The sequence below is a fragment of the Anolis sagrei genome, chromosome 6, assembly GCF_037176765.1.
Source record: "Anolis sagrei isolate rAnoSag1 chromosome 6, rAnoSag1.mat, whole genome shotgun sequence".
Lineage (NCBI taxonomy): Eukaryota > Metazoa > Chordata > Lepidosauria > Squamata > Dactyloidae > Anolis > Anolis sagrei.
Genome location: NC_090026.1, coordinates 21,072,783 through 21,095,385, shown reverse-complemented (window position 1 = coordinate 21,095,385; position 22,603 = coordinate 21,072,783). Strand labels below are relative to the sequence as shown.

Here is a 22,603-nt window from a genome sequence, read left to right as displayed (position 1 = left end):
GGCCATGGTGGTCCATGCCTTAGTTACATCCAAGTTGGATTACTGCAATGCACTCAACGTGGGGCTGCCTTTGAAGATGGCCCAGAAACTGCAACTGGTGCAAAGGTCGGCAGCCAGGTTTCTAACTGGAGCTAATTATAGGGAGTGGACGATGCCCCTATTAAAATAGCTCCACTGGTTGCTGATAAGTTTCCGATCCCAATTCAAAGTGCAGGTTATCACTTACAAAGTCCTAAATGGTTTAGGATCTGACTATCTTAATGACCGCATCCCCCCCACCCCACGCCCCATGTACGTGCACAAGCATTAAGATCTGCTGGGTAGGTTCTCTTCATGGTCCCACCACTGTCACAAGCATGGTTGGTGGAGACAAGGGAGAGGGCCTTCTTGGTGGTTGGTGGAGGCGAGGGAGAGGGCCTTTCCATTCCTGAAGGAGCCTTTGTGAATGTCTAGCCCCCTTGGTCCGCAATTAATGACCCAGCACTAGATTTTCATCCCATGCCCTTGTTCATTAGCTACAACTTGCACTATTCTATCCCCTTGTTCTTGTTTACAGTTGGCCATGTTTTATGACAGTTCTCGCCATAGGTTATTGGGCACTGTTTTGAGTTTAAATCATTGTTTTATATGCTCTTGGTTTTACTTTTGTATTGTACTGTGGTGTTTATTTTACATGTTGTTTTGGGCCCATTGTGCCATATGTAAGCCACCCCAAGTCCCTTTGGGGAGATGGAGCTGGCATACAAAAATAAAGTTATTATTATATTATATATTATAATTCTGGTCTCAATATCCTCTGGAATTGAGATGGAATTATCAGTCCGTTTCCCCAAGCAGTTGCTTTGGAAGCAACAATTTGTTGTATCCGAGGACCTGGATGTCTCACCCATGTTAGCCGAGGAGTAGGTCTGAGGATGGCCACTTCCTCAGCTTGTTCCACACCAAGTTCATGCCCTATAATTTGGCTGGCAGGTCAAGGTTGATTGGTAACATTAATAAAAGTTGCCCATAGTTATTTCAGTGATTGGGGAGCTTTCTACATTCAAGAAGAAAGGCAAAGAGGAACAGGCACTCAGAACCATCAGATTTTGTTTCCTTCCCCTTGGCATTGCTGGGCAACCCTAAGAAAAAACTACTGCATGTGATAACAATGAAGCATAACAGTAAATCAAACAGGTAGCCCATTACAACTTATCCATTATTTACCATTATAGTACTGGTCTTGTTGAAAATCCTTTAACCACTACAGCATTTGAAAACCTAGGCTTTAACAATTATTGCATGGAGGACAAATCCAAAGTGGAAGTTTTTTTTTTTTTTTTACAGCAATGGCATTTATTATTTAACAATTATGGTGAAAAAGAAGAGAAGGAATGACCTCGGGGACTAGAGGCGATAATCTCAGGTGGAGGTATTGCTATGGATTTCTCCAGCCTCCTGAACCCCAAGTTGGAACAAGGAAAATATGTTTTTGTCTGTTGTTTGGACTGGCACAAATCCTGCCTCTCTTGCCAGGTTGGTCACTCGGGAAGAGAACTCCAACAGCTGTTCCTTGCGGAGGTCAGGCAAGAAGCTGTGAAAAGAAAAGCGAGAGAAGTGTTATTGTTATTGAAGACTCAAGGAGCCCTGACTTCCCTTCAATGTTTTAGTTAAGTTGGCAGGCTGTTCTAACTCATTTGGCTTTCTATAATCCCAAAGGACTCTTGATTCTCTGAAATCTAAATGCTCCCTGAAAGAAACTCAATGGCCATTAATTCTTATTTGTTTTAGGGCATTCCACTCATGTCATCAGCTGGCCCCAGTCAGCAAAAAAGTCCAAGACAAATTATGCTTGGATATCCGTAACTGAGCACAAAATACACCTGTGCTGCCATCAAATGTGAAGGAAGCCAAGGATGTCTCTTTCAAGAGAGAGAGAGAGAGAGAGAGAGAGAGAAGTGGAGCAGGTGTTTTTTACTCAGGTGTGACTTTCACTTCTTTTTTGAACGATTTATAGCCTGTCTTTTTTGAATTAATATAGCTATTTCCAATGACAGTGAAAAATAAACAAGAAAGAAAAATAATACTACATGTCTCGCTGTTATTTTGTTATAACATATATTTTATTATCTTTTCCTTCTTGTTTCTTTTTACCACACACAGAAAAATAGCAGACTGAAAGTAGGAGGAGAAGCAAAAGCATCTACACGACTATTCATGAAAATCCCAGAGGAACCGCACTGTGTGAATTTGGAGCCTGACACTTAGTAAGGCAGGCACTGGGCAAATCTCCTTAGGGAGGGAATTTCACAGCTGAGGCACCATTTTCTGACTCTGGAAGGACTCAGCTCAAGTGCCTGTCTTTTGCAACAGGAGATAGATTATCTCAAAGAGGAGGTAGCTGACTGAAAGGCAAAGAAATGGGAAAGCAGCATTGTGAAATGCAAGCAAAACCTGAACATCTCCAATTAGTTAAAAACAAAAACTGCTGTCATGTTGAATGGGGTTTGCTCTCTGGTTAAGTGTGCATGGAATTGCAATTTCCATAGAAATTTAAAATGACAAGAGGGAAGAGTTTAGCAATCTGCATGCAAACAGCCAATTAAGTTGTGGCTTTTTCTGCATTCTCTACATTGCCTTGGTGTTTGCAGAGCATTGGCCTTTTACGCTGCTTGCACTTCTTCATTTTGTCAGTTCAAAGGTTTTCCTTGTGTGATCTATTCATGAAGATAGGCTTGCCTATCTCTATACAACATTTTTGAGTGGGTTGCAGCGACCACTTGTCTGCCTTATGAACTAGCAGACAAACAGCTTCCTGATCAAGTGAGAAATCACTCAACTAGAGCTGTCACAGCATTGGCTGCATTTCTAAAAGGGGTTCTTCTCCATGACATCTCTCAAAACTGTTGACCACTAAATTTCATATCTCAGTTCAATTTGGATTCAAGGTCTCAAATTGAGGCTGCGTTTGGGAAAGAGGTGCTCTTCTCCTGTGTGGCATGACATTCACTCCTGGTCTATGAGTCTGCTACTAGTCTGACTCACACTGACTAGCAGTTTGCTAGTCTGCATGAGTCATGGAGCCCATGAAAAAGGTCAGGTTGTTTAGCTATAACTGAAGTTATTTGAGTGAACTCACACTGTATTTTTTATTTTTTCATATATATATATATATTGCACTCTTTAAACTATGATTAAAGTGTAAGATTGTGAGCTGCCTTAAGTCTCCACAGGGAGAAAGATGGGGTATAAATAAAGTAAATAAATATAGACAAATAAACTCACACAAACCTGCTTATCCACCCCTTGATGTTTGCTGCTTTGGTGTCAATGGAACTGAGATTTTAGATGGTAATTGCATTGGTGTGGTACATGGGGAGTGGGCCTTGTTGGGGAATCTGAGCTGTGAGGCTCAAAATAACCCTCAGTTGGGGTGATTCCACCATACATCCCAGAAGTAAACTTCATAACCAGCAGGAACTTATATGTGGTGAAACTGGGATAAGCTATTCTTAGGATAGCCCAGGATTGCAGAGTCAGAACTTTAGGTTCAAAAGATATTTACTGAAGTAAAAGAAATACATTATTGATAGAAAAGGTCTTGGAGCTAACTAGCTTACTAAATCTCATCTTCTAAAATGGTAAAAGGGTAAAAAGTCCATGCAGCTACATTTTGCCTAGAAAGAGGCAAAATATGCATCTTCATAGGTAGAAAGAAAAAGCAGAAGAGACTGGACAATAGCAAAAGGTCACATGGCCAGCTCAGGGCAATAAAAATAAAAAGGAAGTTCCCTCACAGAATTCCATTGTTACATCATCAAAGGGGAGGAGACAGTGGCAAGGAGGAAGAGTAAAGACAAAGCCCTTTTGGGAAACATGCATAGGAATATGGAGGGGAGGAATCCCTCAGCCTGATCCTATCTCTAGTCTAGATACTTGAGGTCCGGAAACTTGATGACACAAGAGACTTGTGCAGTCCAGGGATGGAACCAACAGGCAGAACTACTGTCAAAGAAGCTTCTATAATAGCTTTAATAGGCTTTGAACAATACACTACACAGGTGCAAGTGACCCATTTGTGTGAGTCAAAGAAACCATGAAGAAGTATGGACTAGTATGTTCTTTTTGCGGTTCAAGGCACTCTCTGAATTTTCCTCCAACACCACAGTTCAAAAGTGTCAATCTTCCTTTGCTCAGCCTTCCTTACGGTCCCGCTCTCACATCCGTGTTACTATGGGGAATACCATTGCTTTAACTCTGAGGACCTTCATTGCCAGTGTGATGTCTCTACTCTTAACTATTTTATCGAGATCGGTCATTGCTCTCCTTCCAAGAAGTAAATGCCTTTTGATTTCCTGGCTGCAGTCTGCGTCTGCAATAATCTCGGCGCCTAGAAATACAGAGTCTATTACTGCCTCCACATTTTCTCCCTGTTTGCCAGTTTGTGCATTACTTGTGCACATAAACATAATGAGATTCATTATGTTCCAGCTGTGCCTAATGATGATACAAACTCCATCTGCTATTTTTGTTTTAGCATTCCCAAAGAGCACCAGTCACTTGTGGTTTAGTACTTCCTTTTCTAAATGGCTTCAACTCTCTGTGTTAGGACAGTAAAAGGTATTTTCCACCCTGCATTCATTTTAATGTGAAGATACTGGGAATGCCTTAGATATTAAGTGAAAGCCAGGAGATAACCTTTTCTTATAAGCACAATTTAAGAAGCTGAATATATTGTACTGTATATACTCCAGACATACAATAAAACTCTGAGGATTGCAAAGGTAAACATAATCAGATGCCAAGAAGTTCCCAAATAAATGCAATCAAATAATTAAAAAACACAGACCCTGTCAGGGAGTCTAGGTTACCACTCAGATAACCTCATAGCATGGGCTTGAGTATAGGGCTTCAGCTCCAATCCAAGGAATCTATCTACTGCAAGAAAAGTGGGCTAATTTTTGCATATTGTGTGCAGTGGGAGGATCCTGCTGTCAAATAGTAAAGAAAATAATACTTACTTTGTTGACTCCACAATGAGAGTGGCTTTTGTGGCCGACATCAGATTCAAATTTGGTTGAAGGAAGTGCACCATGCTACAAAAGACAAACAAAGAGGAGGAGATAAGTAGTGATAAAGTGCTTATCAATGTAACTTCCCTATCTGGTGATGTACAGACATCCTTCAATTTGAAATTGACTAAATTACTATGTACTTTCTCAACATTTGCTCCTGGAGATACAAGAAACTATTTTCCTATAAAAGTTCCCTCCTGCCTTACAATGGCAGTGTGTGTGTGCTGACGGTGCTGCATGCGTGAAATTTCCCCTGGGGGCACTGCAGTTCCCAGCATCAAACATGGTTGAGAGTTGTTTAAAAATTTAGCCACACTGTTCCTTCCACTAGCTGGTTATTAGATTATTTTCCTCTTTCCTTTCCATCTTTTGTCCTCCTTATCCCTTTTTGTATAATGTTTATTACATTGCAAGCCCTGTACCCTGGCAGAAAATTGATGTATAAAACTTGATAAACAAGCCAACGTACTTATCTGAGAAGACAGCATTTTGAATATGACTGTGTGCGTGTTTGTTGGAAACAAGGCAAAGCATTGGAAAGAAGTATTTGAGAGAGCTCACTGCAATGAAGAAGAAACTTGCCAAATCTAAAGATGGTTGGTTGGGTGGTACTGTTGCCACCCAATCAACCATCTTTAGATCATGCCAGATCACAAAACCCAGTGGGCTTCACTAAGGCCCTTTCTACACAGCCATATAACCCAGAGTATCAAATCAGATAATCTGCATTATCTGCTTTGAACTGGATTATATGAGTCCACACTGCCATATAACCCAGTTCAAAGCAGATAATATGGATTTTATATGGCAGCATAGAAGGGATTTAAGAATCAAGGTTTAATGTTAGAAGATTTTCTGTGTATGTACTGATAAAAGCAGGGCAGGTGCCTGGCTTACTAAACGTTAACCATAGGGATAATAATACACCCTTACTTTAAATTTGGAAACAAAGAGGACAGGTAAGTGAACTCTATGTTATACTAGTGGTTCCCAATCCTTGGTCCTCTAAGTGTTTGGACTTCAACTCACCAGCTGTTAGGAATGATGGGAGCTGAAGTCCAAAACACCTGAAAGACCAATGGTTGGGAACCACTGTGTAGTACAGTTGAGCACTATGAGTTTGACTGGCATGTAGTCCAAATAAGTTGACTACAAATTTTCCTGATTTCACTGTGTGACACTCTGGCCTTCTTTAAAAGCTCTGGTTCCCAACACAACTGACTAATCCCTCCTTTCTCCACAGAAGACACAAGAACTTTGATTCCAGTATTTGCTTCCGCATAAGTCTTTCCCAAAACTCTCAGGCCTTCACCCCCTCCATACCTGCAAGAGAAGAAGATGAGGTTGAAGAGTTGTCGATATTTGTCTTTGTGATGGAGCTCAGGGAGACAGTTGAGAGGCAGGAAGCAGACTCGGATATCTTCTGTGGTGAAAGGCCCTGTGTTATTGGAAACACACAAACTGTGATCGTGGTAGGACAGAAGTCAGACTGGACAAAGGCAAGCGAATGGAAGAACAGATACATTCTGATAACTGGGGATGCAAACTGGAAATCAGTGCCTTTCTGCAACAGAGATGAGAGTTTAGAGAGGAAAACCAAAACAGAAGAATTTAGAGGTCAAAAAGTTTAGAGATCAAAAGCAGAAATTTGGAAACCAGCAGCTAGCTTTCTGCATTGAAGTGTGGGACAAACTTGTAATAGACAGAATAATCCATTTTCCAGTATTATGAAAACAAAAGCACATATGAAGACATTTCACATCAAGTGATACTACTAGTCCGGCCAGCCCAGTCTGTTTACACTGGCAGTGAAGCAGAAAGATCTTCCCTACCCTTGCTATCTGGGATTTTCTTTTCAACTAGAAATGGATGATGCCTCAACTTCTTAGCCACTCAAAGATGAGAGCTACATCACAAAATGAGGGAAGTTGAAAAGATGTAAACCATTTCCAGCTATGTTGATTTTTCTCCAGCAGAAACCTAATGTTTTTTTTTGGGGGGGGGGGTGTCAGGAGCGACTTGAGAAACTGCAAGTTGCTACTGGTGTGGGAGAATTGGCCGCCTGCAAGGACGTTGCCCAGGGGATGCCCGGATGTTTGCTGTTTTACCATCCTTGTGGGCAGCTTCTCTCATGTCCCTGAATGGATGGGAGCTCACCCTGCTTCTCAGATTTGAACCACCAACCTGTTGGTCAGCAGTTCTGCTAGCACAAGGGTTTAACCCACTGCATCATTGGGGGCTACTATAACCAAATGTTAGGTTTCTCCTTCAGCAGCCACTCAAAGTGCAGCATCAGAGTGAAAGAGGCCTGCTGCTGGAGCCTATGGGAGTGCGGTAGAGGAGAGGAAAGGATATTTAACCAGCTAAACATAGTTTTTATTTGCTCATTTATTCTCCCTGACTCCATTTTCCTGTTGGCAAAGAGTCACACAATATATGAAACCAATGCTGAAATCTTAGGGCCAGAGAATTATCTAAACCCATTCAAACAAACAAGTAAACACACATTAATCTGTTGGGGTCTCCACCCCAAGATATTCCATGTAACTTCCTTAGAGAGCATGACCAGGTACTTACCATTGGAAGTATCCAACCTGGTATAGTCACCACTGCCATCCTCATTAGAAGGTGCCAATGGGTCATAGCGATCATTGTTCTGGAGTTCTGACAACAAGTCAGTGATATTGTGCAATGATATATCTTGGGAACTCTGTCAATACAGAAAAGATTGGTTTGGGAAAAGCCTCCCTTTGAGCCCCTGTTGTTTGCCTACTCTTGATCTAGCTTTTATTCAATTTTCATCCTAGGTTATTTTATAGCTCACCTTACTGGGGATGCCATTGGTTGTCTTCAGCAGACTGGGATCTTCAGATTCAATTCCAAAGGTGATGTAGGGGCCAGTGGCTATGTCTCCCCAGTATCCCCGTGCTGGAAGAGGCTCCCCTTTCTGGGAGGACAAAAATGAATAATGAAAAATTTGGATTAGATGTCTCACTCTCCCCAAGACCACTGTCTATTAGTTAAAGACCCCAGCAGGGGGAAAAGCAATTACAAAGACAGTCTAGGATTTATAGGGAAAATTTGGCAGGCAACCAAATTGATGGGCATGCTATACTCTCCCATCTACCAGGTCACTACTATAAATCCTTCCACACTTTACATTAGTTTCAAAGCAAACATGACACGTGAAAATGCATGCTTTCCCTGGAATATTCTGCTCTGCTCTTTGTAGTGTAGGGATTGGTAATGGGAAGCATGTCAGGTATCCCAAGAACAAGTAATGTATCTCATCAAAAGAAGGGCGTCTGAAGTAGGTGACTGTTCACAAAAGCTTATACCATGTAATAAGCATGCATACTTTTAAGGTGCTACAAAACTCTATTTTTGCTACAAATCTTAAGGTTGATATTTCATCCTAATTGTCAATTAGCCCTGGCAGAATGGATTGGAAAGAAGGGGAAGATGGAATCTAAGAGAATTAAGAACAAATATTGGAGTTTGGTAAGGAAGAAGCACTTTGAAAACAGCTGGCCTCAGAATCATAGGCATAATCAGACTTAATCTCTGGATATGTACTTAAAATAACTGAGTAAAGCAACTGCATCACAATAGACTTTAATTAATGGAGAGTTATAAAGTAAGACTCTCTTCTCGTATTATTTCAGAAGCAAGACAGAGATTTTAGTGCATCATCCATGATGCTGCAGTAACAGGAATGTCTGGGCTGGTTGAGTTCAGAGTGCTGGACTAGGAAAAAACGGCATTCAAACTTATGTTCAGCCTTGAAAAACTCATTCCATAGAATCACAGAGTTGAGATCTTGATTGTGTTGTAAAATCAATCTTTCTTTCTCAGCCTGAACTATCTTGCAGAGCTGCTGTGACTATAAAGATGGGAGGGGCAGCATGTGTGCTTGAGTACTCTGGGTGGTATAAAACAAGGGCAGTCAACTCTGGGGGTTTAGGACACTACATTGGCTCCCAGAGTAACTTGCGGGAGCACCCACCTCCTAAGTTATATATTTTTCTTAGCAAAACTGTATTTCCCTCCATGTAATAATAATAATAATAATATCCGACGTGTGGTCCAATACAACAGCCAGCAGAGGGTCTGCTGTGGACTCATCTTGTTGTGTTTAAACAATAATAATAATGTAGGGCAAGAAAATTGCATTGCCATGGTTCCTCAAAAATGCGATCAGAAGCTGCAAGTGGCTAAAAGCTTGCAGTTCCCACCCTGGTATAAAACATGCAATGGACAATTAAATAAATACATAAAAAGCAACCCGATAGAAGGGATCTTCTCATGGGATATAAACTACCCTCTTTATATTCTATCCTCCCCCATCCCCACGTAGAGAGAACCCATCCTCATACTCTGTCCTTGGCCTAGGACAGCCAGACTTCAGACTCAAAAAAACATGGCAGCTCACATGTCTAAGAAGGCGACCAGATGCCATTGTCTTGTTGGGGATGTCATAGGCACCTTCTCGCATTTCAAAGGCTATGCCTGTGTCACGCCAGTGGAAAAACTCACGGATGTTTATCATATTGGCCTAGGAGGAGAAAAAAAAATCTCAACAGAAAGGCAGCAAAGTCAGGGACTCTCTTCATGGCCTTTCCTTAACAGCAGCCCCAAACAGAACTACGAGGACTTGCTTGACCATTGTTACACACCCCATGTTCGTGAAGCTTCATAGTAAGATCCCAGTCACACACTCCACGGCGAGCATCATAGCGGCTGCCCAGATACTGCCGGACTCTCAAGTCCCAGAGCTGCTTGATTTGGAAAGCCTGTGGGTCGGGGTTTCTCCAGAACCGGAATATAGACTCCAACTGATCTCTCTCCTTGAACTATCCAAGAAACGAAATATGTTAGTCAGTTGCTGGAACTAGGGTCCCCAAGTGTTATTTCTGACAAGACAAAATAATTGTGCAAGAATGGGAAAAATCTAGGACCCCCTTTACCCCAAATGCCCTGTGAAGGCACTTTTGCCATATTTCTGCCCCCAGGACCATTTTAGATCACTGAAAGTAATTTTTTAATATATATTTTTTTTGTTGTGTCAGGCGCATCCTGTTGTGAGAGAATTGGCCGTCTGCAAGGACGTTGCCCAGGGGACGCCCGGATGATTTTTGATGTTTTATCATCCTTGTGGGAGGCTTCTCTCATGTCCCCGCATGAGGAGCTGGAGCTGATAGAGGGAGCTCATCCGCCTCTCCCCGGATTCGAACCTGCGACCTGTCGGTCTTCAGTCCTGCCGGCACAGGGCTTTAACCCACTGCACCACTGGGGGCTCCAAGTAGTCAACAGTTGTTTCCTGTTGTTAACGGTGCCTCTCCTAGGTGAAAAATGCCCTGGAGGGACATTAAAAACAGAGAAAATTTTTCCCCAATCCTTTTCAGAAGCAAACTTTGTTTTCAGGATATCTGTAAGCCTTCAAGGTCTTGTGGAGAAGTAATGCTGCTTCCTAGTTGTTCACTGCTGGTGTGGTAGATAGAATGAGAAGGAATGTGAGGTATGAAGTGGCCTGGCTCCATAAATATACTGCTGGGTTATTTTGTATTTTACCTTGAGTCGAGACAAGTCCACACTGGGCAGATGGGTCACTTGGAAATCAGAGTCTGTGACACATTGTATGAAGAGGCTTGCCTTCTCCTGCAAATAGGAAGCAGTCTGGCTTCGGAGAAGGGTATTCCCCATGAGCTCCAAAAATGTTTCACTCTTCTCTTGGGTGGGATTAAAAAGGAGAAACATGATTTGTGTTACTATTCCTTAGACCAGGGATCCTCAAACTAAGGCCCGGGGGCCGGATACGGCCCTCCGTGGTCATTTACCCGGCCCTCACTCAGGGTCAAACTAAATCTGAAACAACTTGAAAGCACACAACAACAACAACAATCCTATCTCAACAGCCAAAAGCAGGCCCACACTTCCCATTGAAATACTAATAAATTTATATTTGTTAAAATTGTTCTTCATTTTAATTATTCTACTGTTTTTAAGTGGTTTTTTTGCACTACAAATAAGATATGTGCAGTGTGCGTAGGAATTAATTTGTGCTTTTTTTTCCAAATTATAATCTGGCCCGCCAATAGTTTGAGGGACTGTGACCTGGCCCTCTGTTTAAAAAGTTTGAGGAGCCCTGCCTTAGACGTTTATCTTCTAGAACATTTCCCAAACCCTACTATCTCTGTTTTTCCCTACAGAGGGATATAAGTTTGATAAGAAGTTGGGGGAAGTGTTGTTGTTTTCCTCTCACCTTGAAGTCCCATTTTTGCTGAAGACTCCAGAGCTAGACTTAAAAACAGCAGTTGCCGACCTATAGTTTCCAGATTGTTCTCTAGAACATAGAACTGAGGCAAGGAGAGAAGGAATTAAAGGAGCATATATTAAACAGTTACCCTCCCAGAGGATGAAGTCGAGTAGGGCCCCTTCCACACAGCTGGATAAAATCCCACATTTTCTGCTTCAAATTGGAAGATATGGGAATGTGGACTCAGCTAACCCAATTCAAAGCAGATACTATTTTACAGTGGCTCCAGTCCTTCTTAGAGGGTCGGTTTCAGAAGGTGTTGATGGGGGACACCTGCTTGACCCCACAGCCATTGTCCTGTGGAGTCCCCTCAGAACTCCCTCCCCAGCAAAATCAGATTGACATTTAGGGCATTGCTCAAAACATGGCTTTTCAAACACGCATTCTGAGAGTGAGATTAAGTAGTCAAGATATCCTGGGATTGGTGCAAAGTTGAATGTCTTATGTTTTATGTTTGTTTACGTTCAATGTTTCATAGTTTATTGGTTTTAATCTACTGTTATATGTTATTTTAGTTATGTAATGCATTTTATATTGTGAGGCATTGAATTTTGCCATTTGTTTTGTTGTGAACCACTTTGAGTCCCTTTAGGGGTTGAGAAAAGCAGTATATAAATGAAATAAATAATTAAATAAATATTGTGGGATTTTCTGCCTTGATATTTTGGGTTATATGGCTGTGTGGAAGGGCCTTAGGATTGCCTAGTATAGTGACATTTGAAGCTAAGGTCTCTCTGTGCCATCCCAGATACCTGAATCGGGGGTTTGAACTCAGAGATGACAGGGCCACAGCTCGGGACCATCTGTGTACTAAATGTGCGCTCTACTCCTGAACTCTTTGAGACTAGAAAAACTTAAGCAAACAAATCACCATTCCCAAAAAAAGGAGGGCACACTTGGAGGGCACACTGTGAAGGCAAGAAGATATCTTTGAACTGCATTCTAACAGTACAACGATGCTGCTTTCTCCATTTGCATTCTGATCAAGGTTTTGCTTAATGTACCAAATTTAGCGGCCTGGTTTAGTCCAAAATAAACTACCCAAAGGATTCTAGCACCTTTACATTCCCTCTCCCACTGTAGCCCACTAGAATTTACTCCTATGTGCAAAATTCCAAAAATCTTAGCAGTGTGAGTATATTTGGACACTAAAACAAGACTCTGAACTCCCCTCCCCTTGCCTTATTCATTCTTCCTCACTCATAAAAGCAAATTCCCCTTGTCATGAAATGAGACTCAAAAGCACTGGCTGCGAGGGGGAGTGCTGCCGATTTGCCACCTCCTGTTGAAGGAAGGTCACATCACAAGAGGATGCGCTGCTGGTGAATGTTGCCTCGTAGGAGTTGTAATGGGAAGGGAAAGGGCCTGCTGGGATGCTGCTTGTGTGACCCGCCCTGCTCCATCATGGCATTTCTTCAGCTTTATATCCTGCCCCCTCGCATATGTCAACCCCCTGGGCTTTGATGGGACATCAGCACTAGCCACCCAGGATCTGAGAAGTTCCTCTTGTTAAATAGTTGTCAAAGCATCTCTGTCAGATGCCACATTGACAGCAGTGAATTTCAGGGAAGTAAAATATGAGGAAAATACACTTCTAAGCAATGATTAGAAAAGCTGCAAAATACAAAGCAAAGATATAACAAATCACACACCTCTTAAGATAAACCTATAATTAAGAGATTTACACACATTGATTTTTCTTCGTGGCCATCGGCACAGTCGACTCATTGTTTTGAGGATATGACGTCCATCTATTGATCCCACAAGCAGGATGTTCAGTTCAGGAATACCATCCTGGGATGGCTGCAGATGTTCCATAGAAGACTCCAGACCTGTTTGGTAAGTGAAATGGTTGTTCATGCACTACATTAAAGGCAAATTCTGTTTTCTCACTGTGAAGTTATCTCTAATTATATTGGAGTTATATGCGGGCTTTCACTGAAAGCCTCTTTGAAAGTTGTTTGGTGATGATGATGAAGATGGTGGGAGAGATGATCATATAAAGTTGACTCAAGCCATATTTGAAGGAGTCAGCATTGGCTTTATGGCTAAAGGGCAAATTCTGTTCTTCCTGGGCATTCACTTATCAGTGAAATCCACTTGAAACTGTATCTTCTGCGCCATGCTGGGAGTAAGCTGTGTGCTTCATTACTGAAACACCTACATGGGGAATGTAAACATTTATTTTCAGTGTTTTAATTTCCTATTTTAAAGGGTGTGTATGTTTAATACCAAAAAGGCCAGAGCTTATAGATGGTTTTGTAATTGAAGATGTATCCAATTTGCTTTTTGAAAACCAATGTTCTGCTGTAAAGCAGAAAAAGGGATTGTCAATGAACAAGATCAACAGAAGAAGATGGCACTTGTATCTAAAATGCAGTGAGTGTGTTTCCAGAGTGACTCATCTCTGGAAATCTGTCTGCTGAGAGATGTACTTTAAGCAGAAGAACAAGCCCGGAAGCTACAATGAGAGATCCTTCTAGAAAAGGTCACAGGCTTTACAGCTATAGGCCAAAACCCTCTATCATTATATATATTATGTAATTTTACATGTACTTAGCTATATTTTAGAAACCTTGTTAGTGAATTGTGAAGATGTGTAATGGGACACCAGCAAGAGTCATCTGATGTACATCAGCACTCCACAGACTGTTTCAATTCACAGCAGAACTGATGTGCATTTGTCCCAACGTACATTGGTCACTTTGCAACTATGTCAGTTGTTCTCAACCTGGGGTCCCCAGATGTTTTTGGCCTTCAACTCCCAGAAATCCTAACAGCTGGTAAACTGGCAGGGATTTCTGGGAGTAGTAGGCCAAAAACATCTGGGGACCCCAGATTGAAAACTACTGCCCTATGTGGTAACATAACAGCAGATGTTTACTTGGTATGGATGTTACAAAACTGTCCAATTTCAGTTCCTGCAGATGTAAATCCACTTATGACCTAAGTCCCCAAACAGGATTCTATCAGTGTCTTTTGACAACTGGGACTTTTTCAAACATATCTCTGCATTTCCAGGATCTACAAATCCACAGATAGGTTGTACAGGCAGTCCCCGAGTTACAAACATCACACTTATAAACAACTCATAGTTAAGAATGGAAGTGAGACAACAGGAAATGAGAAAAATCCACCCCTTGGAAGGGAAATTCACTCCTGAAAGAGCTATCATGGGAAAAGAGGTCTCTACTAAGCTTTCTCATCAATCCTTGCTTCCACAACAAGCTACATTTTTCAAAATCCAATTATCATAGGGACAGAAAATGAGATGAAATATTCTGAACAGGGGCACAGACAGCAAAACAAACACCACTGCACTGGGGCATCAACCCTTCCTTATGCTATCCAGTGTGTGTGTGTGTACATACAAATTCAACTTTTATTCCAACCTGCAGAATTGATTTTGTTGCAATTTGGGGACTGCCTGTATTTTACTTCAAATAAATGTCACTTCAGCAAATCAAATTCTGTGCCAGAGTTCAATGGAACAATAAAAGAGATACACTAGGTATATTTTGGCACTAAAACTTTCCTTTTTAAAATCAAAGACACCTAATATGGAAAACAGTGGCCCCCTGGTTTCATGCGACAAGTGGTATCTACACAGAAGTTCTGTTTCACTAGATGTCAATTGTTGGGCAGAATCTGGGCATTTTGCAGATACTTCGCACAGTCAAAGAAATCACAACCAAGTTAGATGCATTTAGCTAGAAGAAGCAATTTCAAATTCCTCACATAATCTGTGTGACAAGGAGGTCAAATTTCATTGTAAAAGAGGCGGAAAAATATTGGTGGTAGAAGTGGTACATACACGTGGCTTGCAGGTCAAGCGCTGGAGAAAATCCCCACCAAGCTGTGGTGCCAAAACCATTGGCACTACCTGCTGCTGTCATGGCTGCACAGAAAGCACAAGGCAAACATAGTGAGAAATAAATTCCCATTGAAATCTCTGCAAGCCTCACTCTTCAGCTAGAACCTAAAATACTTTTTCAAATCTTCACCCATTTCTGCTTTCTACATATAATTACTCCAATTAAATTTCAATATAGTTGAATTTCTAATTCAACATTAAATTCTCTCCACATTTATTTGCTCCAGTTAAATATTAGTATCACAGAATATCTTACTGAATAAATTTCAGTAGTAATGTATTATTGCTCCATTTAAAAGTCCAATAACAGTATAGTGGCTACAAATTGATTTGATCTAAGAATGATGAAGCAAACATCCCCATCACTTTTTCCAAAAAGCAGCCTGACTCACCCAACAAGTTGAGACGTCACAGTTATAACGTTATCCCAATTATCTCTGTTTTCTTGAAAATTTGGGGTTTGACAAATGTTCCACAACTATAGTGGCAAACCAGTTCTCAAAAACTTGATTCGCTTTTTCAGTAGCCTGACCATGTGCATCTTCACTACCAAATCTGAGCAATTCAATTCTCAGGCAACATATTATGCTTACAATGTTGTCATTGTGCGCCTTCAAGTAGTTTCCAACTCATGGTAACACTAAGGTGTACCTATCATAAGTTTTTCTGGGGCTTTTTTTTCATGTCAGGAGCAAGTTGAGAAACTGCAAGTCACTTCTAGTGTGAGAGAATTGGTCTTTTGCAAGGACATTGCCCAGAAGTCGCCTGGATGTTTGATGTTTTACCATTCTGTGGGAGGCTTCTCTCATGTCCCCACATGGGGAGCTGGAGCTGACAGAGGGAGCTCACCTGCTCTCCCCAGATTCAAACCACTGACCTGCCTGTCAGCAGTCCTGCCAGCATAAGGGTTTAACTCATTGCACCACCGGGGGCTCCTTTCTGGGGCTGGGTGTGTGTGACTTGGCCAATGTCACCCAGTGGGTTTCTATAATTGAACAGGGATCTAACCATTGGTCTCCAAAGTCCTAGTAAAGGACACAAATCGATATGCCAAGACACCAAATACATTACTGTGGCTTACTGTCTAAGAAATAATCCTCCTAATGCAGAGCTTTCCAAACATTTCATATTGATGGAACACCTTTTAGACGTGCATCATTTCGTAACACAGTAACTTAAATTTTACTAGCAAACCGGAGGTTAATCCAACCTCTTAAAAGAAATACAGACACATGCTTAAATTTTAATAACAAAATGTATGGGGACACAACATACTCATGAAAACCTTTTATTTACATTTTTTAAAATACATGATTTATTGTTTATTTCACATAGACTCCGAAGTTTCTTGTTATGTTCATACAACACACTCAAACACTGCAGCTGATCTGACACCCAGTTTGGAAAACCCTGCTCTATAGGATTTGAAGGGCTCAGAGGTTTGCGTAGGATTATCTTCATGTGTCAGCTCCACCCCTATTGATTGGTCACCAATATCCTACCAACTCAGCTTTTACTCCTGCTATGTTACTCCACTAAGGACCCTTCCATATAGTCCTATATCCCAGAATATCAAGGCAGAAAATCCCACATTATCTGCTTTGAACTGGAATATATGACAGTGTGGACTCAGATAACCCAGTTCAAAGCAGATATTGTGAGATTTTCTGCCTTGATATTCTGGGATATAGGGCTGTGTGAAAGAGCCCTAATTTGGACTTTGAGCATGTGTGCTTAACTCAGCATGAATGTCACTGGTCCTCAAAAATGGTATTGGATTTATTAAACACAAATGAGTTCTACATCTAACTAACCTCAGTCACCCTGACTACTTCATTTAACCAAATAATTGAATAATGTTTGTGTGGTTTAGTCTTCCCATGGCAATCTTGCAAAATTCAGCTTCTTTTGTTGACAGAATTTTAACCTGGGATTTGCAGTTTTAGAAGACATCCACATAAATGAGCTATCTCAAGATGGAAATTGCTAGACAGTCTTTGAGACAAATTCTGTCTGAAACCTGGAGACCTGCCAATCCATAAGTACTGAGATAGGAGCACCAACTGTCTGACTTGTTGTAAGCAACTCCTCAAGTTCTCTCATCCATTTTCTTAGCAGTCTCAAGACGATGGGGGATATCAGAACTTAAAGTCTGTAGCTAGATTCCATGTTTTGGAAAGGAAGAACAAGGCGGAGGAGGAGACTGATGTTTGAAGTGACTGTAATGTATCAGAAAGAGACAGCATGGTATAGAGGTCTAAGTGCTGGATTAAAATTCTGGGAGAGCAGGATTTGAACTCCTTGACAACCCCCTGGATGCATTAAGCAGGTCTCACTGTCTCCACCTCAGAGGAAGGTTAAAAACCCGGTCTTGGGATTGTCGTAAGTCAAACAACTTGAGGGCACATGAAAACAACAATGATGTTATCAGGGCAGCAGCACTTGAAATTCATCAGTTCCTTTTCCTTATGATTTTTCCATAATATATAAATGAGCCTTGCCTTGCAATGCAAAGTGGTAGGCTACCACAGACTTTGCATAAATAAGGGCGCAGGCTCACAGTTCAGTAAGAAAAGAATGTGACATCCACAGCTAAAATTAAAGGTTTCTACCTGTGTCTCTGCAGCTGATGCCAGTTGGAATAAAGGATGTTAAGCTAGACTGTCAAATGCAGTCCTGCACCCTCACATTTGGGAGCAAGGCTTCACGGAACTAAATGTGACTTTCTTTTCAGCATACCTCTAGAATTGTATTGTTGCAGCCGCTGTTTCTATTCGGAGGGAGGAATATAGGCACCTGCGTGGGAGACCAAAATATTCTAGAGCACTTCCAAATCTTGGTAACACCACACAGTAGGCCCATTTAATAAATGGGAAATTTGGTGAGTCAACACTTACAGAAACACTACTCCTTATATTACCAATTGTAATTACAACACTTCTCCGCTGATCCAGAAGTGGAAGTCATGCAGAGTCCAAATACTAGCTGATTGCAAATCCCAGCAGTCTTTACCACTAGCTATTTACCAACCTGGGGATCACAACCAGACATAGTGAAGACATCTGCCCTTGTGCTTTGCTACTCTGCTGCTGAATACGCATGCCCTGTGTGGAAAACATCTCACCACATGTGATGTAGCTCTTAATGACACATGCCACATTATCACAGGATGTCTACGCCTGACACCACTGGAGAAATTACACTGTTTAGCTGGTATCGCACCAGCTGAAATCTGCCAGAAAGTAGCAGACAATAATGAAAGGACGAAGGCAGTGACATCTTCAGCCCATCCTCTGTTCGGATATCAGCCAGCATGCCAACGCTGTAAATCAAGAAACAGCTTCCTAAAATCTACAGAGATACTCACAGGAACCTCAGCAAGCAAGAGTCCAAAAGTGGCAGGCTAAAACCCAGAACCTCAATCAGTGGCTGAGACTGGACGAGAAACTCCCTCCTAGGAACACAGAAGAGTGGACGACCTGGAAGACGTTGAACAGGCTGCATTCTGGCACCATAAGATGCAGAGCTAACCTTAAAAAAATGGGACTACAAAGTGGAGTCCATGACATGTGAGTGCAGAGAACAGCAAACCACAGACCACCTACTACAATGCAGTGTGAGTCCTGCCACATGCACAATGGAGGATCCTCTCACAGCGACACCAGAGGCACACCAAGTGGCCAGTTTCTGGTCAAAGAACATTTAGCATAATGCTAGGTTCTTTTTTAAAAAAATTAAAATGCATTTTAACTGTATCCCAACTTGCTTCTGACACAATAAATAAATAAATAACCAGTAGCTATGTTTGAATGGATTCAGCGTCCAATGGCACAAAGGAAGGCAGGATGATCCCTATTCCTGTGCTAATCCTTTCTTACTCATTTACACCGATACTCAGATGATGCTGATGCGGCTGGATTCTTCCTGATTTAACCCCAGAGTAGATTTATCCTACTTTGGTCCCTATCCGCACCTTAGATTAGAAGTCCATCCATATTGTAACTATCATTTATATTGGATACTCCACATCCAGAAATCCAGAAAGAACATTTAATAGAATGCAAGTTTGCAAACTTTGTGTGTGTGTTTTGATGTAATACAACTGTTTGGTTTGCTCCTGACACAATAAATAAATATCCAGAAATCCGAAATGTTACAAATTGGTTCACATGGGTGGCTGAGAGAGTGACATCTCTGTTTTCTGATGGTTCAATGTAAACAAACAGTTTTGTGCAATTTTCCTGCTTCTTGACAGGGGGTTGGGCTGGATGACCCACGAGGTCTCTTCCAACTCAATATTTTTATTTATCGTTTCAGGAGCAGACCAAACAATTGCATTGCATTTTTTAACAAACAAACAAACAAAACACAAAGTTTGCAGGATTGGCAGTTGATTAAATGTTCTTTGACCAGTAGCTGGCCACTTGGAGTGCTTCTGGTGTTGCTGCAAGAAGGTCCTCCATTGTGCATGTAGCAGGGCTCAGGTTGCATTGCAGCAGGTGATCTGTAGTTTGCTCTTCTCCACACTCGCATGTCATGGATTCCACTTTGTAGCCCCATTTCTTAAGGTTGGCTCTGCACAGGCCCGTAGACAGGATTTTGATTCGGGGGGGGGGGGGTGAGTTTTTTTCAGGGGGGGGGTCTCGGGGGGGCTGAGTTTCGGGCGGGGGGGGGGAGAGTCTGAGTGAAAGAGGGTCTACCCTAGCAAACCTTTTGTATCATTACCCCAATACCCCCATGCATATGGGATATATTGAGTATGGTGATCAGATCATGATATGAATAAACATAACAGTTTAAATAATGCACCAGTAAGGCCTTTTCGCGAACCACCATGAGAATTTCGGGGGGGGGGGGGGGGGGGTTGAAGCCCCTCAAGCCCCCCCCCCCCCCCCGGCTACATGCCTGGCTCTGCATCTCGTGGTGCCAGAGCGCAGTCTGTTCAGTGCCTTCCAAGTTGCCCAGTTTTCTGTGTGCCCAGGAGGGAGTCTCTCATTTGGTATCAGCCATTGGTTGAGGTTCTGGGTTTGAGCCTGCCACTTTTGGACTCTCGCTTGCTGAGGTGTTCCAGCGAGTGTCTCTGTAGATCTTAGAAAGCTATTTCTTGATTTAAGTCATTGACATGCTGGCTGATATCCAAACGGGGATGAGCTGGGGATGTCACTACCTTGGTCCTTTCACTATTGGTTGTTTCAACTCAATTATTCTATGATTCTATTATTACATTGAGAGGCGATGTGTACCAGATGTACAGAAAACACATTTTATTTCATATTTATATTTTGGTCCCATTTCACTATATGAGCATCAAAATAGGACTTTGGAGACCATGGTTAGAATCACTGCTCAGCCATGAAACCAACTGGGTGAATTTGGGCAGGTCACACTCTCTCAGCTGCAGAGGAAGACAATGGCAAAACTCTCCTGAACAAATCTAGTCAAGAGAAACCCTGCGATGGATCACTTACAAGTTATTTGAAAGCACACAATAACAATAGCAAAGATGCAAATGTTACAAAATCTGGAGAGAGAGAAAAAAAAATCTGAAATCTAAAATACTTCTGCTCTGAAACATTTGTGGGTGCATCTACACTGTAGAATTAATGCAGTTTGACACCACTTTAATTGCTATAGCTCAATGCCATGCAATGCTGGGAGTTGTAGTTTTACAAGGTCTGCCAAAGTGGTGCCTCACCAAACTGGTGCCTCACCAAACCCTAGGATTCCCATAAAATTGAACTATGGTAGTTCAAATGGTGACAAACTGCATTAATTCTACAGTGTAGAAGAGATGCACCCTGGGAGAAGAGATTACTCAATTTATAGTGCTCACACACTCACTTTTGGGGAGACTCCTCTTCTCAGTATGGAGTTGCTGCCACTCAGGAATAACTCCACACTATCGCCTCTTCTCTGTTTTCCCCCACCTGAGTTTACTTACTTTGGGGAAGACCGCCCCCTTCGTCGCCTCCCGATTTGACAGACAGCTCTCTCGTTCAATCAGAGTGGAGAGCAACCGGGAAGCGCGCGCGGAGAAGGGAAACGGGCGACGAGCTTCAGGTTGTCAGAGACGCGGTCACTATGGCAACGGGGCCTAGGGCGTCGCGGCAAGCCTGCATTTTCCCGGTTCCCATTTTTCCAGAACAAAAGCTAGACTTTGGAAAGCCCACTAATAGTCCCATTAAAAAGAGGGTTGTGTCATTTATTTCTTCACCAACAGCAGCAAAGGGTGGTGGTTCATGCCCCCCCCCCCCAATTTATAAAGACTTACAAAATGGAGCATATAAAAATAAGAGGAATAATAATAATAATAATAATAATAATAATAATATTTATTTATATCCCACCCTATCCCCTCACGATTTTCAACAAGTAACAGCAAACATTCAATGCCGTAATAATCAAGACAATGCCATAAAAATTAAACAATTTTACAAAAATAGCATTCTATATATACACTCCATGAATAGGAACTTGACATTCATGGGATCTGTAGTGTGAGGCGGCACTTCTTTGGCAAAGAAGGCTAAAGATCTTTTATTGTAACTCTCATGATTAGAGCCACAGCAGTTAATATGGCACTGAACTGCATTAATTTTGTCGTTTAACAAGAATTTGAATCCAGGTTTCCTCAATGTAACAGTCCAAGTTTAAGCAGGAACACCTCAGCAAGCGAGAGTCCAAAAGTGGCAGGCTCAAACCCAGAACCTCAACCAATGGCTGATACCAAATGAGAGACTCCTCCCTGGGCACACAGAGGACTGGGCAACTTGGAAAGCGCTGAACAGACTGTGCTCTGGCACCACAAGATGCAGAGCCAATCTTAAGAAATGGGGCCACAAAGTGGAATCCACGACATGCGAGTCTGGAGAAAAGCAAACTACAGATCACCTGCTGCAATGCAACCTGAGCCCTGCCACATGCACAATGGAGGACCTTCTTGCAGCCAGAGGCACTTCAAGTGGCCAGCTACTGGTCAAAGGACATTTAACCAACTACCAAGCTTGCAAATTTTGTGTTTTGTCTGTCTGTTTGTTTTGTTCTGTTAGAAATGTAATACAATTGTCTGGTTGCCCCTGACACGATAAATAAAATCTCTCAACATCAACTCTCATCATCTCTCAACATCAACTCCCATCATTTCTCAACATCAACCCCCAATCTCTCAATATCAACTCCCATTATCTCTCAACATCAACCCCCAATCTCTCAATATCAACTCCCATTATCTCTCAACATCAACCCCTAATCTCTCAATATCAACTCCCATTATCTCTGAACATTGACTTCCATCATCTCTCAACATCAACCCCATCATCTCTCAACATTGACTTCCATCATCTCTCAACATCAACCCCA

General features: G+C 41.9%; 1 protein-coding gene across 1 annotated transcript; it reads right to left on the bottom strand.

Annotated features, from left to right (window-relative positions):
• Positions 1–303: 303 nt before the first annotated feature.
• DNAAF3 (dynein axonemal assembly factor 3) lies at positions 304–21,195 on the bottom strand. The gene is made up of 12 exons (XM_060783074.2): positions 21,086–21,195; positions 15,185–15,268; positions 13,060–13,202; positions 11,317–11,410; positions 10,626–10,783; positions 9,731–9,907; positions 9,487–9,609; positions 7,879–8,001; positions 7,632–7,764; positions 6,378–6,492; positions 5,001–5,075; positions 304–1,573 (listed from the first exon to the last, which is right to left on the bottom strand). The coding sequence occupies exons 2-12, from the start codon at positions 15,264–15,266 to the stop codon at positions 1,402–1,404; spliced, it is 1,395 nt and encodes a 464-aa protein (XP_060639057.2). The 5' UTR covers positions 15,267–15,268; positions 21,086–21,195; the 3' UTR covers positions 304–1,401.
• Positions 21,196–22,603: the final 1,408 nt, after the last annotated feature.

Coding starts and splice junctions, on each gene's coding strand:
- DNAAF3 (XM_060783074.2), bottom strand. CDS start 15,266: ATGACAGCAGCAGGTAGTGCCAATGGTTTTGGCACCACAGCTTGGTGG. Junction 10,784..11,316: donor AGCAAAAATGGGACTTCAAG/GTGAGAGGAAAA, acceptor ATCCCACCCAAG/AGAAGAGTGAAACATTTTTG. Junction 1,574..5,000: donor CTCATTGTGGAGTCAACAAA/GTAAGTATTATT, acceptor TTCTTTTCACAG/CTTCTTGCCTGACCTCCGCA.